The sequence below is a fragment of the Haliotis asinina genome, chromosome 2 (assembly GCF_037392515.1).
Source record: "Haliotis asinina isolate JCU_RB_2024 chromosome 2, JCU_Hal_asi_v2, whole genome shotgun sequence".
NCBI classification, from domain to species: Eukaryota; Metazoa; Mollusca; class Gastropoda; order Lepetellida; family Haliotidae; genus Haliotis; species Haliotis asinina.
This window is the reverse complement of record NC_090281.1, coordinates 31,646,625-31,663,037: the sequence shown is the minus strand read 5'-3', so window position 1 is coordinate 31,663,037 and position 16,413 is coordinate 31,646,625. Positions and strand designations below refer to the sequence as shown.

The 16,413-nt window shown below is 40.6% G+C and overlaps 1 protein-coding gene across 1 annotated transcript; it reads right to left on the bottom strand.

The window, feature by feature from the left end:
• Positions 1-1,338: 1,338 nt before the first annotated feature.
• On the bottom strand, positions 1,339-15,443 carry LOC137273595 (uncharacterized). Its single transcript, XM_067806351.1, has 14 exons — positions 15,226-15,443; positions 13,407-13,475; positions 12,771-12,850; positions 11,602-11,673; positions 10,846-10,966; positions 9,829-9,914; positions 9,238-9,309; positions 8,804-8,906; positions 8,056-8,135; positions 6,745-6,816; positions 5,500-5,614; positions 3,231-3,316; positions 1,936-2,007; positions 1,339-1,544 (listed from the first exon to the last, which is right to left on the bottom strand). The coding sequence occupies exons 1-14, from the start codon at positions 15,248-15,250 to the stop codon at positions 1,446-1,448; spliced, it is 1,152 nt and encodes a 383-aa protein (XP_067662452.1). The 5' UTR covers positions 15,251-15,443; the 3' UTR covers positions 1,339-1,445.
• Between the last annotated feature and the right edge of the window lie 970 nt (positions 15,444-16,413).

Genomic DNA, 16,413 nt, shown 5'->3' with positions numbered 1-16,413 from the left:
AAATTTTGCACAGTCACAACACATCGACCGACCCGCTCTGGTTGTTACCAAGAACTTGTACTTCATTCGCCATTTGATCTCACAGAGTTCGTTAAACTTCATAGAGTTCATTTTCTAATCAATCGATCATGAACTCCTGAAATCTCCTGAATAGATCGATTGACATGGTTTAATGGAATATTTTCTATGATCCGAACGAACATTTTTGCCTTCCTCCTTAAGCAGGAGTGAATGAAGTTTTCCAAAGTCGGAAACATTCTGTCCACATCACAGCGACCAGTAAGATGCATTTGGTGATCATGGTATTGCTGAGGCCGCGTTCTGTCCACCAGATACTCATGGTACGTGTAATGGGGCGTGGCGTGGCGTGGCGTGGCGTGGCGTGGCGCGGCGCGGCGCGGCGCGGCGTGCGGTGCGGTGCGGTGCGGTGCGGTGCGGTGCGGTGCGGTGCGGTGCGGTGCGGTGCGGTGCGGTGCGGTGCGGTGTAGTGTTGGGTTCTGCCGTCTGTTTTGTGGTGGAAGAGTGTTGTAGAGGGTGTAGAGGAGTGTTTTGGCATTGGATTTCCAATTGGATTGCTTTCCTGTAAAGCGGCGTGTCTGGACATGTCGACCTGTGAATTCCGGGCTAGAACTGACCTTCAGTGAGCCATGCTTGTCGTCAGAGGCATATAACATGATTGGACTGATCATGCTTGCTGACATGTTTGACACATTTCACAGTATCCCAGTTGCGTTGATCTATGCCTGTGGTTTTGATCACTGGATATTCTGATTTAGACTCGATTGTTTGCAGATCACTGTCACATAGCTCGAATATTGCTTTAGTAAAACTAAAGTCACTCCTTCACGTCTTCTATCCAATTATTCATCTGTCGCTATTGGACATACATCTTGTAAAACGCCAAAGAAAAAAGAGTGACGAGAGAAAAAGAAAAGGGAAATTAAAACTACGAGACAAGGTCATGGCTTGATCATTCTTTGACTTTCCATTTCAACCATGTATTCGTTGATATTTCAACTTGGAAATGTTACTTGAAGATATTAGGCTATTCATAGTGTATAGGATGCTTGTTGCAAGACCATAATACAAGGATGATGTGGTCAGATAAGTCATCATCATTATTAGGAGTAACCTAATGAACACAGAACGCCAATGAAGAGAATGATCACTGGAAATCACTCTTGGCATCAAGTGTTACGTTGTTTTATTTCCAGTTAAATTGGGGACAGCTTATCAAGCCATTATTTAGCAACACCAACTTACATGAAGCAAAAAGACGTAGGACTTATGACTTCTTGGGACAATGATCATGCAAAGATATCCCGAATGTGTCTCAAATCATGAAAACAAACCTATATTTATTACCCTTTATGCAAAATACAATTAGATTTCAATTCATCAAATTTCAAACACGTATTGTCTGTTAACCACCAGGATGTCGTCTGTCAAACACAGTCATTGTTGCAGTTGTCCACGTTACAACACTTGGCACAAATGGTTGAAAGTACCTGGTCTCTCCTTCTCCGGTGCAGAGTGCTACACTCCTGTAAAATATGGATAGTTTCAATATTCCATTAACATGAGTGAATATCAATATGGGTGAGGCAGTTTTGGTATGGTGCAATTCTGCACTTGAGGTTTAGGGTTTGATACAAGTCCTTTGAAAACAGAAGTACACATTGGATCGTGCACTTCCGATTCGTGGCCACTGTTTTTAGTCATAAAACATCACTTTCTCGGCCCTTTTTCACAATTTAGTCTCAGCGAGCTCAAAAACTGAATTGTGCAACAGAGCGTGACCAGTTTCTAAAGTCACTATCCATGTTCGTGACACTCATTAAAGACAGGTCAGCCATCAGGTGACCACAGTATTCCAATGTATAGTTTGATCCCAAACTATTTTAGCTGAGAAGACATTGGAGTATATGTACTTACTTTGTCATCCAGACAGCCAAGCTTGTACTTTATGGCAAAGGTGTCAGTCAGAACCTTGTGGGCGACGCATTGCTGCAACAACAAAAAATAATATTGAAGAGAACCAATGCTACCCATACGATTTCACTGTGTACACAGGTGCAACTCTTCAGTAACGAAAGAGGTATGAGAAACTGAAATTCAAAGGGCTTTTCTTGTATCCATATTATCTTATATTTGTAGATGAGCTTGTGGTATATCTACCAATTGTATCCATAGCATGCATACATTGTACAAATGTAGGATAGAGGTTGGATAATATATTCATTTTTTATTGTTTGAAACTTACAGCAATACAGACAAACAAGCAAACAGAAATATAGATATTTATGGCAGGAAACAAAATAATGTCAAGCATCCAATAAAGACATGATATAATACTAGAAGTATATTGAGAAATGTATTTTAGGTCGTGTTTATAGGAGAGAAACATGAAAGACACGATCTATTCATAATCCACAACGAAAGACATTTTAGTCTGCATAAATATGAAGACAACTGAGCACTGCTGAAATCTGAGTCTGTTGGTGTAGTATTGTGACAGTCCGGCCGTAGAGGGGAAGGTTACAGGTTCGATTCCCGGTCGCGTCAAGCCAAAAGACGTTAAAATATGGTACATGTACTTGTTGATCCCTGTCTGGCACTCTGCATTAATGGGTACAGTAAGGACTGGTCGACCCGGAGTCAGTATAAAGTGTCTGAGTCTGATATTCATGCTGAACTGCTGCATAGTATCTCAGTGAGCTTGCACTATGGAATCATCTTAAGTCTAGGCTAGTACAAGCGGCCATATATGCACACACATGCACGTCGTCATATGAGCGAAATATTCTTAAGTGCGACATTAACCCCTATTTCTCCTCAACCTCTAATATTAACCGTTTTCATTTAGGAAGTGAGTGAATTTAGTTTTAGGCCATTTTGGGCAATATAGCATCAATATCACGGCAGGAGACACCAAAAATGGGCTTCACACACTGTGTCCATACAATCAATGGAACCGGGTCTTCGGCGTGTCGAGTGAAAGCTTTAACCTCCAGGCTACCTCGGCGTCCCTGGTTTTCAGTGAGTGAGTTCAGTTTTACGCCGCTTTTAGCAACATTCCAGCAATATCAAGGCGGGGGACACCGGAAAATGGGCTTCACATTGGTTCTTTCAGACATGTGATAATTGTGACTGACGTTGACATGTATTCAGTGTAACTCCCTCAATCTCAAGCAGCAGCAACATGCAGTGGATATGACGGCCTCATTTACCTGAGTTGCTCTGCATGTTGTCGTCGTGTGGCAAAGCCTAGGGTCACTGACGTAGTCACAGTTGTAGCAAACCGTGCCTTTCGCAGCTGGAAACAGACGGTGAAGTGAAAATAATGACAAGTTCATTACGCTGAGGAAGTGAGTGACATCGTCGGTTTCAGGAATGACATGAAGCCTTCAACACCTTGCTGAAACGCACTAGATTGAGAAATCCCAGACATTGTCGACAGAAAAATGTATAAATGCGCAATCGATATGTTATTGTGTTATCGATAATATTGTGCATTAGCTTTGGTGACAGAAACAAGTTTAAATTTTCTCATACAATATACAAAACATTTACGATTTGATCCATGTCAGTGAGTGAGTTTTGGGCCGGTTAACATCCTGCATTAAACATCGTATTCACCAAGTCTTGGCATCGATATCCTCATAAGAACCCCAACGGATACCGAAAATATCTGCTGGCTTTATCCTGGCGAGAACACCATCCATTGTAATATAAATGGTATTCTTCGAAATTATGTTCAGGATCCTGAAACCGACGATGCCAAGCAACATTCACTCCGCAGATTTTCATCGGACACCATAAGCAGCAACATCCTGAAGATGACTCCAGGAATGAACAGAAACGAGCGACCTCTCAATAACAGTTGTTGCTATTGCTACTTCACAATTTTAGATTGGAATTTCGTTACACACACATGTGTCAGCAGTCAGACTCGTAAGATGTAACTCGGAAACTAATAAACATAACATATTTAATGAAACGCTGATCAGAAGAACATCATACCAACTCTGTGAGGTTTATGCAGAATATTTTATCTTTAATTAAAAAGGTTGCTTAAGAAATTATCATTAAGATATAGACAGAGTTCACTATTTGTTACGAGGGAGGAGTGCAGAGAAAGGGACAGCCAGGTGTGCGAGAAAGCAATGGACAGCACAGCACAGGTTACTGAATAAATAACGTTCTCGGCAGTTGTGCACGTGCTTCTCGAACACCTGGCTGTGCCTTTCTCTGCACTCTTCCCTCGCAGTAAACAGTGAACTGTGTCAGTGTTTTAATGACAGTTTGTTAAACAACTTTTTTTTTCATTGGGACAACAATTCTGCAAAACCCTCACAGGGTTGGTATGATATTTTGCTTACGACCAGCGTTTCGCTGAGTATGTTATGCGTATTAGTTTTCGAGTTATATTGCAATTCATCGGTCCGCTGTTGAACCAACCGGATTATAGAGACTGTAGAGTTCATCGGTTTCCAGAGTGACACTTGCTTTCCATCGAGTGTCGACTTCACTACCATATTTTGAAGGTTCCAACACCTGTCGTATTCTTCAGCAATTGCATGTCATTCTTGTTAAGCAGTGAGATACTGTATCACTTCATCAGCATAGTCATCCACTATGACTTGACAGACCTCGGGGAGTAAATTGCAAATGGTTTCTCGAGCGACCCCGAAGCAATACGACAGTGGTGGCTACCGATCGCCAGGTGCTGTGGCCTTTAGGGTGCAGGCTAACTTGAGACCAGGTTCAAGGGTACTTCTGACATTGGTATCATCCTTCGTGAGTCTTGACGCGAATGAAAAAACATTCTGGCGCAACTCTCAAGGGATTAAAAAATGCTGTTACATACCCCATTCTCAGTTCATTCATGCAACTGGTGGTGTGCCATAACTGCCTTCTCTCGGCCTGCATGCACCGTAAAACACAGTAATGGCGTCGTGCGTGTAAACCTTGTTCTCAGTACCTAAATGTTTATTGCATCTTCTTGTATGGTTTCTTGTTGCCGCAAAAAAAACAAACAAAACCAACAGCTGCAGCGTTGCAAGGAAGTTGTACCGTCAGTTCCAGCCCACGTTTATACCCGGCTATCGATTTTGGCGAGAAATCCGTATTGGGCCAGTGTCCGATTACCCTACGAATCGTTACTGATTTGTCGGATTGGTGTCTGATTAGTGTGTTGAGTACTGGAAGTGTCACATTAGTGTTATATCACCCTCGAATTACAATCCGACCACAACGGGACACCGTCGATGAACATGGCGTACAGACCTGGGGTCGCTACCACTCTTTCATCCGCTTGCCCCGATCAATGTTTGATCTCTCTCTGATTTTACGGAGAAAAGGACCCCCCAAACAGGATGTCGGGTGAACTTTCATCGGAACTCATCGGTACCCTGAAATTTTCGCAAAATTGGGATCAGATGGGCTTCAGAGGAGATTCCGATGGTCAGTGGAATGGGGATATAACTCTCAACTTACTCTCGGCGCCACACCCTCCTTTGTTACAGTAGTTGCCATGACAACACTCCTCACACTCAAGGGTAGGGTAAACTCTTTTCTTTTGCGGCACATGGCCTAACTTTGCAGCACATATCTGTAAAATACAAGTTTATATGTTCGAATATGTAAAACCATAAATATTGTCTATTGGATGCTATCGCATGACTCAATATGTTGTCTATGCCGTGGACTAATATCTATAAGGTGCCAATCAGTCTCAATTGTCCGGGAAAACATATTCCACTGGGCGTAGAGAGCAAAAAAATTAATAATAGGGTTTGATCTGTGAAAATCAGTTTCGAGTTCAGTTACAAGTCTTTGTGCTATCACTAGGGTTGGGTATTGCCAACATTTTTGTAATACAATTTCGTAATGTGTTGTCGTGTTGCAATATGTATTACAAATATATTGTGAAAGTGAAACACGTGGTTTAAGGTAATGAACTGTTTCCTTTGTCTGATACAACTCAACTCGCCACTGTCAGGACTCAGATGCAACTGTACCAGATGTCAGTTGAAAATGTTTTCAAACTGAAGACTTTGCCCTAAAGTTGGGGATTCAAGAGCAAGCGTCTGTAGCGGCATCCGCATGTTGGTGTGTTGATCCCTACACCGACCGGTGGTATTTTTTATGTTCATATAGTTTAAAAGTCACGCAAATGCAAATGTATGGACAGTAAACATTCTCCAAAATGATAATGTATAATAACATTAAGAAAATGCAAACGTTGTAGTAATTTAACTACTGAAGAAAATTACCGATCGCATCGGGTGAACAGGTTCTCGCAAATCGACCCGCAACATATCGAATTGTGAATTTCGAATTGCAATATACCGGTTAACCGATATTGCTGTCACTATGCAGTACGCCAGCTACTTCGAGAATAACTGCGCCAATATATTTCAAGAACAAGGTGCACGATTCTGCCAATGCAGGTTTGTGACCTTTTTCTTTATAGGGGATTGCACAAAGTCAGGTTTATGTCCTGGATCCACTGAAATGACCAGACATACATGCAAAGAAGAGTTAAGACCGGGGTTATTCATTATTGTGACATATGCCGGGGCTGCTTACCTAGTAAGTTCTTTGTGCATATGTGTCAATGTGCCCAAACGGGGAATCGAACCCGTGTATTCGGCCGAGTGAACACCTTAACCACAAGACTACCATTGTGGTAGTACGTATTACGACGAAGAAGGGATTTTAAGACGGGCGATAACTCACTGATGCAGCCCGACACCCAACATCGTAGATAGTTGTTCTTGAAGCTGACATATAGGCGTCCACGTAGCATTGCTGAAACCGTTAACAAGTGTGTAAGTTAATCTTATTTTCATCATTACAAACAAGAAATACATCAACATCACTAAAGTAATAGAAACCTGAAATTTTGGCCAACCCTTCCACCTCAGAAAAAAGCACTACCGTTTGGAAAAATATATTTTCGGAGAAGATCACTCTGATTTTAAAACAAGATGGTTATGCCTCTTTCAAGACGAAAGAAATGTCAGATTACCATAGTAGGTTTCTCAGTATTGCATCCTTTCACTTTCCCTTATTCCTTTTCTCTGTCTCTTTCTCCATCCTCATTTATTAAAATCTCAATTTATAAATAGCGGCATCAATAATTGATCAACTGTAACATCCGTTGTGTTATGCATTATATTTGATCAAATGAAATGAATGAAAATGCTCTGTACCGTTACTGGTACATGTAATAAAAAATTATAAAAAACAAAACAAAACAAAAAGCAAAAACAAAAACAAAAATAAATAACAAAAATAACAAATTTAATGCACATTAACAAATGCTGAAACACGCCTCCAGACTATTAGTCTATTCATGCATACACCGCACAAGAGCACACTAAACATCCTTGATATGGTGCGTCTTGCACTGTCATTGTCTTTTGTGCATCAACTAAAATATACGAACAACACACAGCTTTCGGCAATATTCCAGTAATTACAAACTAGAGATGCCAGATGTAAACTTGGCACATTGTATGGAGTCGAATTCGGGTCTTCTACTAGCCCACGGCCATGAAACTTTTATCAAGAGGATTTCTAAATTTTTGGCTCCTATAGGTTATTAAAGACAGCAACTGTTGAGAGCATCTATAGGTTATTAAAGACAGCAACTGTTGAGAACATCTATGGGTTATTACAGACGTCAACTGTTGAGACCATCTATAGGTTATTCAACATTATTACGACTACGAACAACTATAGGTCAGGACAGCAAGTGTTAAGAACATCTGTAGGTTAAGCAAGATTTATGGATGTCAGTCTCTGTATTGTGAATAACATGACATTTCTGACTTTATGCTTATCAAATACAGGGCGACCATTAAGGATCTTACGTCTAGGTATCTTTTCGGTCAGCTATGGCCGGGTCTGTTAAAGATTGATAGGTACGTGTTATCTGTTTGTTTCATAGGTACGTGTTATCTGTCTGTTTGATAGGTACATGTTATCTGTCTGTTTACACAATTATTGTTAAAATTATTAAATATTATAATAATTATTAGTTACCTCGTCCGGCCCGCACGCAACGGTGACGTTGCAGTTGTATGGGTGGTCAACACCCAGACATGAGAAGCAGTGGGTCAAGACTGCAAACAAAGGCAAGTAAGAATGCATGAAATACTAAAATCTTCAATCTCAGGGGTTTTTTCCGGACTGAACCACTCACGACTCTCCAAAGCATTACATTACATACATTACCCGGTGACTTTGGATTTACAATTGTTGTTGATATGCAAAGTTCACACCATTTTAAGGCGTAAGAGTATTCGTGAGTATTTCTGGAAACATCCTTTTTTTATAAAGGAAACGTGTTTCTACAAAGTGAATAGATTAACTAAGCAAAACTTGGAAAAGAAACTTTAAGTCTAAGGACTGTTTAAAAGGTGTACCTGTCATCGTTATTTTGCTGAGTTTTGTACTTGGGTCTATGACCCTTATACAGACTTGAATTGAGTTGAACTGAATTGGTATTTATCATGAGACAATAATTTTCAGTGCCTATTAAACTACTGACCATAACCATCACAGGTGGTTGACTGGTTTACTGTTTAACGCCACACTCAGAAGTATTTCATCTATATGGTGACGGACTGTTATCGAGTCTGGACAAGACCATCCAGTGGTTGACAACATGAGCGTCGATCTACGCAATTGGGATACGATGAAAGTCATCAACCAAGTCAGCGGGCCTGACCAGCAGAACAATTGTATCGGTGTAAGATCATAAGGGATCGTATTCCCGTTATTGACCTACCAGGATTTTGACAGTCGTGGTTGCAGTAGTCGCCATCGCAGCAGACGGAGCACATTGTCGACAGCACGTTGTCTCGCTTCCTCTTTCCCTTCAAGTTACATTCCTTATTAGAAAGAAAAAAAAAAGATTTGTTAAATGCCATTGGTACAAATCTCTTCGAATTACTACAGTACATACGCAGTACTTAAAGCTAACGCCTAAGACCGTGGTTTGATTCCCTACTTGGGTATAAAGTGTGATGCCAATTCCCATCCACAACAGTGATATACTATAGTTACAACCGACGTAAATCTAAACTCACTAACTCACTGTACATGAAACACCTCATACAAGATATTTACCTTCATGGGGTAATATAAGAAACATCGAGTTATCCCTAGTTCGAGACAAATCAGAATACTGCTTCATATAATGCCAAGTCATTGAGTACTTACTGAATTATCCGCACAACCAAGAATATATTTTGTTTCATACTTGTCTGTATACACCTTATCGACGAAGCAGTGCTGGAATGAATTAAACTACATTATTTTACAATGTTAAGTTAATTGTTTGACCGCAGCTCTTGAAGTTGGTGAGACAAGAGTAGGAAGTCTTGTAACGGTGTAACGAAAGATATATATGCATACGAATAGCACAAGAAACGCAGGTGTGTGTGTGTGTGTGTGTGTGTGTGTGCGTGTAATATGCTGGGTGACTTCATGCTTGTAACTCGGAGTGTAATGCACACACAGAACCACACGTGTTGTGTGGGTAATCAGAATCAGGAGATAACTTGAAATCATGTTGCCGGGCACTATTTTTCTCACACAGCCTGTGTGCTTGCATGTGTGTATACTGTCTGTGCATGTCTGTGCACGCAACTATGCACACACACACACACACACACAGACACACACACACACACACACACACATGCACTAACTAAGTTGGTAGTTGGTTAAAACATTTTACATTTTCAGGTTAATGATAAGAGATTTAATAACGTGAGAGGCAGACCGTTAAGCCTCTTTCGATCTGACTACCTGGTTTGCATTGCACATCGTTGTCGTAGCACACGTTCTTGGGTCGTCGATGAAGTCACAGTGGTAACACCTACTGCCTTTCGGTGCTGTGAGAACAATATATATATATGGGTTAGATTGTTTGTGATTACAGACATTTTCTCAGATTAGAATTTTTTTCTTTTCATATATAAACTTGTTGGACTGTTTTTGTTTGAATATAGCATTTCGACTTGTTGTTATAGAGGTGCGGCGGAGAATGACTGATCTCTCAACGTCTACTAAGCAAACATGAACCAGGTAGCGTGTGGTCCTGTGCGAAGAGCCCACGGCCCCGTTTTACAAAATTCCCGTAAGCCTCAGATCCCTGTAACATAGGAGGTACGGATGCGTCGAGGAAAGTTACGAGATCTTCGGCTTACGAGAGCTTTGTTAAACAGACCCCATGTCACAAATTTAAGCAACGTCGACCCCAGAGAGTCCTTGGATGGGTCACCGTATTTGGCAGCTTGACGCCTGAGCATTTCTAGGTCTCCAGTCCTGCTCCACAACGAAGAATACGTGAACAAGTGAATTTGTTGATGATTGTTTCTGTTCACCAATCAGAAAACGGGTACCCGCTTGGATAAGAATCAAGATAGGAGACTATTAACCCTTTAGATTCTAGACAGCTTGGATTATCCGAGGTAATGATAATCAGATTCTAATTATAGCGTGCAGTTGAATTACTAGTCAAAGGGATACTAGGCGCTATATAAATGAATTCTTATTGTATCATTATTGTTACATAAGGGTAGAAAAAACCTCCAAAGACTGTGCACGGATGACCCGAACTCACTGTGCTGCATACAATTTGTAATCTGAAAACATAATAATTAGACGTAGCGCGTACTATCCATAATGGTGCCATCCACTTGTATTCTTAAGTCGAAATAAGTGTAACGAACTACGGTAAGACGATTGTTGCTTCGTAGTTCGCCATATCCATCATGTTCTATACTTTAAATTTATGGGTTTCTTTTCTTTTGTTGAACTTACGCCCAGCACTACATCCTCCACTGTTGCAGTGGTCACCATGACAACACGCCATACATTTGAGGCTTGGACCATTCCGTGCCTTGACCTTCGACCTCCGACCTATCAATGCTGAGTCACATGCCTGATGATCAACAAACGCCATTGTAGTTCTAATGTCTCATGGATTCACTTACAACAAACAAAAACGGTCCCAAGAAAAATAAGGCGACATAGGTAAGAACTTTCACTCACTAATCACTATATAGTTTAAGCGAGTGAGTGAGTTTACTTTTACGCCGCACTATGCAATATTCCAGCTATATGGCTGCGGTCTGCACGCACTCAAGCCTGGACCAAAAAATCCAGTAATCAACAGCACGAGCACCAATCTAGGCAATTGGGATGTATCAACCAAGTCAGCTATCCTGACCAGCCGATTCCGGTTTGTTTGTTGCTTTGATGATTAACGCCGCTGCAAACACTATGCAGCTGTATGGTGATTGTCTGTGGATAATCGCTGCCGATCGCCAGACACAGCAGGGATAAACAGCATGAGCAGCGAACACTACTACTATTACCACTATTTACACAGTTAGATGGGGTGAAATATGTCAACTAAGCCAGACCATCGGAATCCGCAAGGGGCCTCTTACAAGCGTGGGGTACTGAAGAATTCACAGGACTCGACAGTTTATAGTGCAGCATTTGGCTATGTTCAGTATTTTGCCATGGATTATCATAGTTGATTCATTATAAGGCCTAATAACTAAAACTTACTACAGCAGGTCGACACCCGACGGTGTAGGTGATGCTTCCATCTGTGGTGGAGTATTCGTCAGTGAAGCATTGCTGGAAACAGGCACTCATTCGTGTAAGCACACTTGTCCAACAGACAATACTTAACATTTAGCACGTAATTTTATGTTAATTATACATCACTTGCCACATACAGGGCAATGTTTCTTAGTTTGCTGTTTAAGACAAGCTATATGACGCTCTAGGCGTGTAACCTAGACCAGACAATTTAGTGACTGACATCATTGTCGTCTGGATATGATGACAATCTGATCAGGAACTCTGACCTCCCGATCTCATCTGTCGTCTCTAATGACAAGAGTGGGTTACTGCAGACCGAAATCCTAACACGGATCTTTGCGGGTTAGTGTCACGATGACCACAGTCACAATCATAACCGTAGTTACATAAACATGCAAACATGCATTGCTTTATCAATTCATTTTCAATTGCAAGCTAGGCAATAACAATATGTTACACTCTGGAATTCAGTTCTAGAATCCAGCTTATATCTAGCTGTGCAGACAAGGCTAGGTATATGGAAAGTTGAAATTTATGAAAATTCTATAACAGAGATGCAAATCTGTTTTTATTAGATTTTATGTGATCTTATAAGATCTATTGGTTTATGTGATGCCAATAGGTTCTGAGGCGATGACACCTATAGCAAACTGGCACGACAGTCCTAACCTTCTTGGAACCCAAACTCTTCTCAGTAGATGAAGGAACGTATTTTTCTCCAAATGTACTTTTAATGAAACTTGAAACATTAGTCGTTGGTATAACTCTAACTTTTGAATAGCAAATTGTCTAGATCTCTATCTGTATGTTTTCTTATTTTTGTCGGTTACCATGTGGGATGATATTTTCTCTTTTCTCTTAACATAAAAGTTTTTGATTTTCGATCACAAATATTACAAAGTTTTGTTATTCCAATTCCTTTGTGGAGGGATAAGTTTCAGTGTATGGTAACAATACGTTGTTACCTGTTTTTCTTCAGTTGCAGAAACTCTAGCTGTCACTACTAAATCCTTCGCTTTGCATCCCATGGCTACTAATTGTTGTACAATCTCTGTTCAAAACAAACGATGTACATTCTGACTTTGGAACTGATAACCATTGGTGCGTGGAAGTCTATGACAATGGTATACCTCCTGTGGTTGGCACGTCACAGTGACGTTACAGTTGTAGGGATGGCTGACGCCTTGACATGAATAGCACCGTGGTCCGGCTGCAAGAAGGTACAGATATACAGATATACCAATAAAAAGTAGGGCATATTCAATTTAACTAGCATATCACTAGCCAATGTATACGCGAAAAAGTAATATATATCAAGATGAACCATTTCCAGACAAATGGAATAAATTTTCATATTTTCCCTTAATTTCTTTTCATCATCTTTTTCCTCCTGGATTCGTCATTTGCATTTTATCAATCTTGTAAATCCAGTATCCCCTACATTGGGGGTATGGTCTTTCTACACAACAGAACACTTCCCATATATGGATACATATCAGTTGATACTAGGTGATTGCATTAAGGTGCATTAAGGTGGTATCCGTCATAAACACATGAAAAGGCTAGTAAACAGTCCACCTGAAGAGACATGGGAATATAATGAAACTATTACAATGTTATCTTTTGGTTCAAAAGTCACTAAACCCCCTGATTTCTGATCGATTCTTATCATCTGTACGTTTATACAGTTTCTGACCACCGATAAAGAAAACATAACCTTTATATGACACATATAAATATTTAACAAAGGGCGAGTCAGCACAGACCTTGCAGTTGTCTGTTTTCTCGTGATCCGAGGCTGGATAGAGAGCTAGTAGATCCCGAAAGAAGCAGCGCTGTAACATACAGGACTTAGTACAGCAAAGTATTTTGGGTCCCTGTATAACTGCACTAATAAGGAACCAAAGTAGTTCAATTACAGGAAATCTAAATGCTGTTCATACACCTCCACAGTTCTGGAACAACATAACATCCTTTACGTTGTTGCACTTATAGCTTACAGTTCCTGGTAGCAGGTTTACCACTGTTACTACTAATACCAAGACTAATGCTTCCAGATGAAAGAGGATTGGGTGGTTAAGCTTGCTGACGTCATTGACGCATGTCACCGTCACTCCCGTGCGTCGATTACTGAAGACTGTTCAAGATTAATTACAGGCTGGAAGATTTAGGAACGCGGCGTTATCTAATAAAGAAGCGATCTACTACTACTACTACTACTACTACTACTACTACTACTACTACTACTACTGCTGCTGCTGCTGCTGCTACTGCTGCTGTTGCTGCTGCTGCTACTATCAAATTGTTGCTACTACTATCACTACTACTATTACCACTATTGCTACTACTATTTCTACTACGACTACTACCACCACTACTAACACTAATACCATCACTACTACTAACACTACTATCAATGCAAACAGTAATACCACCTACCACCACCACTACTACTACTACTACTACTACTACTACTACTACTACTCCTGCTGCTGCTGCTGCTGCTGCTACTACTACTGGTGCTACTACTACTACTACTACTACTACTACTTCTACTACCATCACTACTACTACTACTACTTAACTACAAGCATAGATGACTGAAGACCCGGATCCCGGATCCTCATGGGTTTCCTTATTACTATTGCACTACTACTAATATCACCATCACTACTACCACTACAAACAGTACTACTAGTACTACTGTTAGCACTACCATAACTACTACTACTACTACTACTACTGCTGTTGTTGCTGTTGCTGCTGCTACTACTATCAAATTGTTGCTACTACTATCACTACTACTATTACCACTATTGCTAATACTATTTCTACTACCACTACTAACACTAATACCATCACTACTACTAATACTACTATCAATAAAAACAGCAATACCACCTACCACCACCACTACTACTAACTACTACTACTACTGCTGCTGCTGCTACTACCACCACCACCACCACCACCACCACTACTACTACTGCTACTGCTACTGCTACTACCACCACCACCAGCACTACTACTACTACTACCACCAGCACTACTACTACCACCACCACCAGCACTACTACTACTACCACCAGCACTACTACTACTACCACCACCAGCACTACTACTACTACTACCACCACCAGCACTACCACTACTACTACTACCACTACTACTACTACCACCACCACCACCACTACTACTACTACTACTACTACTACCACCACCACCAGCACCACTACTATTACCACTACTACTACTACTACTACTACCACCACCACCACTACTACTACTACTAGTACTACTACCACCACCACCAGCACCACTACTATTACCACTACTACTACTACCACTACTACTACTACCACCACCACCACTACTACTACTACTACTACCACCACCACCACCAGCACCACTACTATTACCACTACTACTACTACTACTACTACTACTACTACCACCACCACCACTACTACTACTACTACCACTACCACTACTATTACAGCTACTAGTAGAGATCTACTACGAATATTACTTCCAGTTCTCAATGCCTTTGCTTAAGTATAATTTCAAATGAAAAGGATACCTTACCAACACAAACAAGAACTTGCAACATGGTAAATCTGTAGTCCTTCGCACTGTCCTAAGCTGAAAGTTCTGTAATCACCGTGTTAGTGTTTTAAATATTCACAATAATCTTTGTCCCCTGTATTCCAAATATAATATACAAAATGCACATACAAGGAGAAGTGACATCGTTGTGCCTCGGTGCTATCTTATCTTACCAAGATACACATTATTGTCTGTTTGGTATTTATTGTTCCTGCACACACTTGCAGTCCTTATCACAGAGGCAGACTTGCTGAAAACCCTCTGTCAAAGACTTGTGATCACAGGAGTTTGATTCTCTGTCGGGACAATAATTTTTAAAAATAAAAATCTAGATTTTTACGAAATCTGTAAGAAATGAATTCTAAAAGATAATTCTACCGCTACACCCATTACATAAAATACAAAAGAGGTGACACTCGCGATCCTAGAAACCTGATCGAAAACCATACAGCCAAACCATTTTAATGTGCGGTTCAATCAAAACATGTTTTTCACTAAACATCGTGTTGACCGTGTAGGTCACTGTTTTGCCTTTCCGCTCATTGTTTTTAATTTGTCTACCAGCTTTTCATAGTTGATCACTGACCCTCGCACTAACCTCATTCTTTAAACAAACGTTTGGCCGCTCTTCGGTAAACTTTGACAGTTAAAGTAAATCTTTCGTCATGACACATTAGTCACCACTCGCCCGTTTCCGTAAGCTCCAAGAAGATTCTTCCCCCACTCGATGCTTGTTATGTGCGAAAATACCACACACCAGTCCGGACGCGCGTAATGGATGAGGTGCTTTGACATAAGGACTCTTACAGGTCCACCTGGCTATTCTTCTGACGATCTTACGGGCTCGTTATGGTGATTGTACGTGCGCTTCCAACAGTTTTCGGAACTGTGATTGTAACTCGCTAGACGTTTTAAAACAACAATTCTATACCTGTATGACTAATCAACGTTTATCTTTATCACTGGGCATGTATTTCACATCCCCGGGAATATTTTAGTCTGACTGTTTTTGGTCATTCATATAGTTTTTAGAAAATTCAGTAACAATTCCCATTGAGGTATGATAACAAGTTTACAGGAGTATTCAGCGTGAGGAATATTTTAAGGTCACTTTTGAGTTTCTGCTTTGGGATTTAATGTAGCTTGGATTCCTGTTTTGAAAATAAA

Excerpts from the sequence above, each read along its gene's own strand:
- LOC137273595 (XM_067806351.1), bottom strand. The coding sequence starts at position 15,250 with ATGTTGCAAGTTCTTGTTTGTGTTG. Across the intron at positions 11,674-12,770 it reads TGACGTGCCAACCACAGGAG|CAATGCTTCACTGACGAATA; the intron begins GTATACCATTGT and ends GCCTGTTTCCAG. Across the intron at positions 8,907-9,237 it reads TTGGTTGTGCGGATAATTCA|GAATGTAACTTGAAGGGAAA; the intron begins GTAAGTACTCAA and ends CTTTCTAATAAG.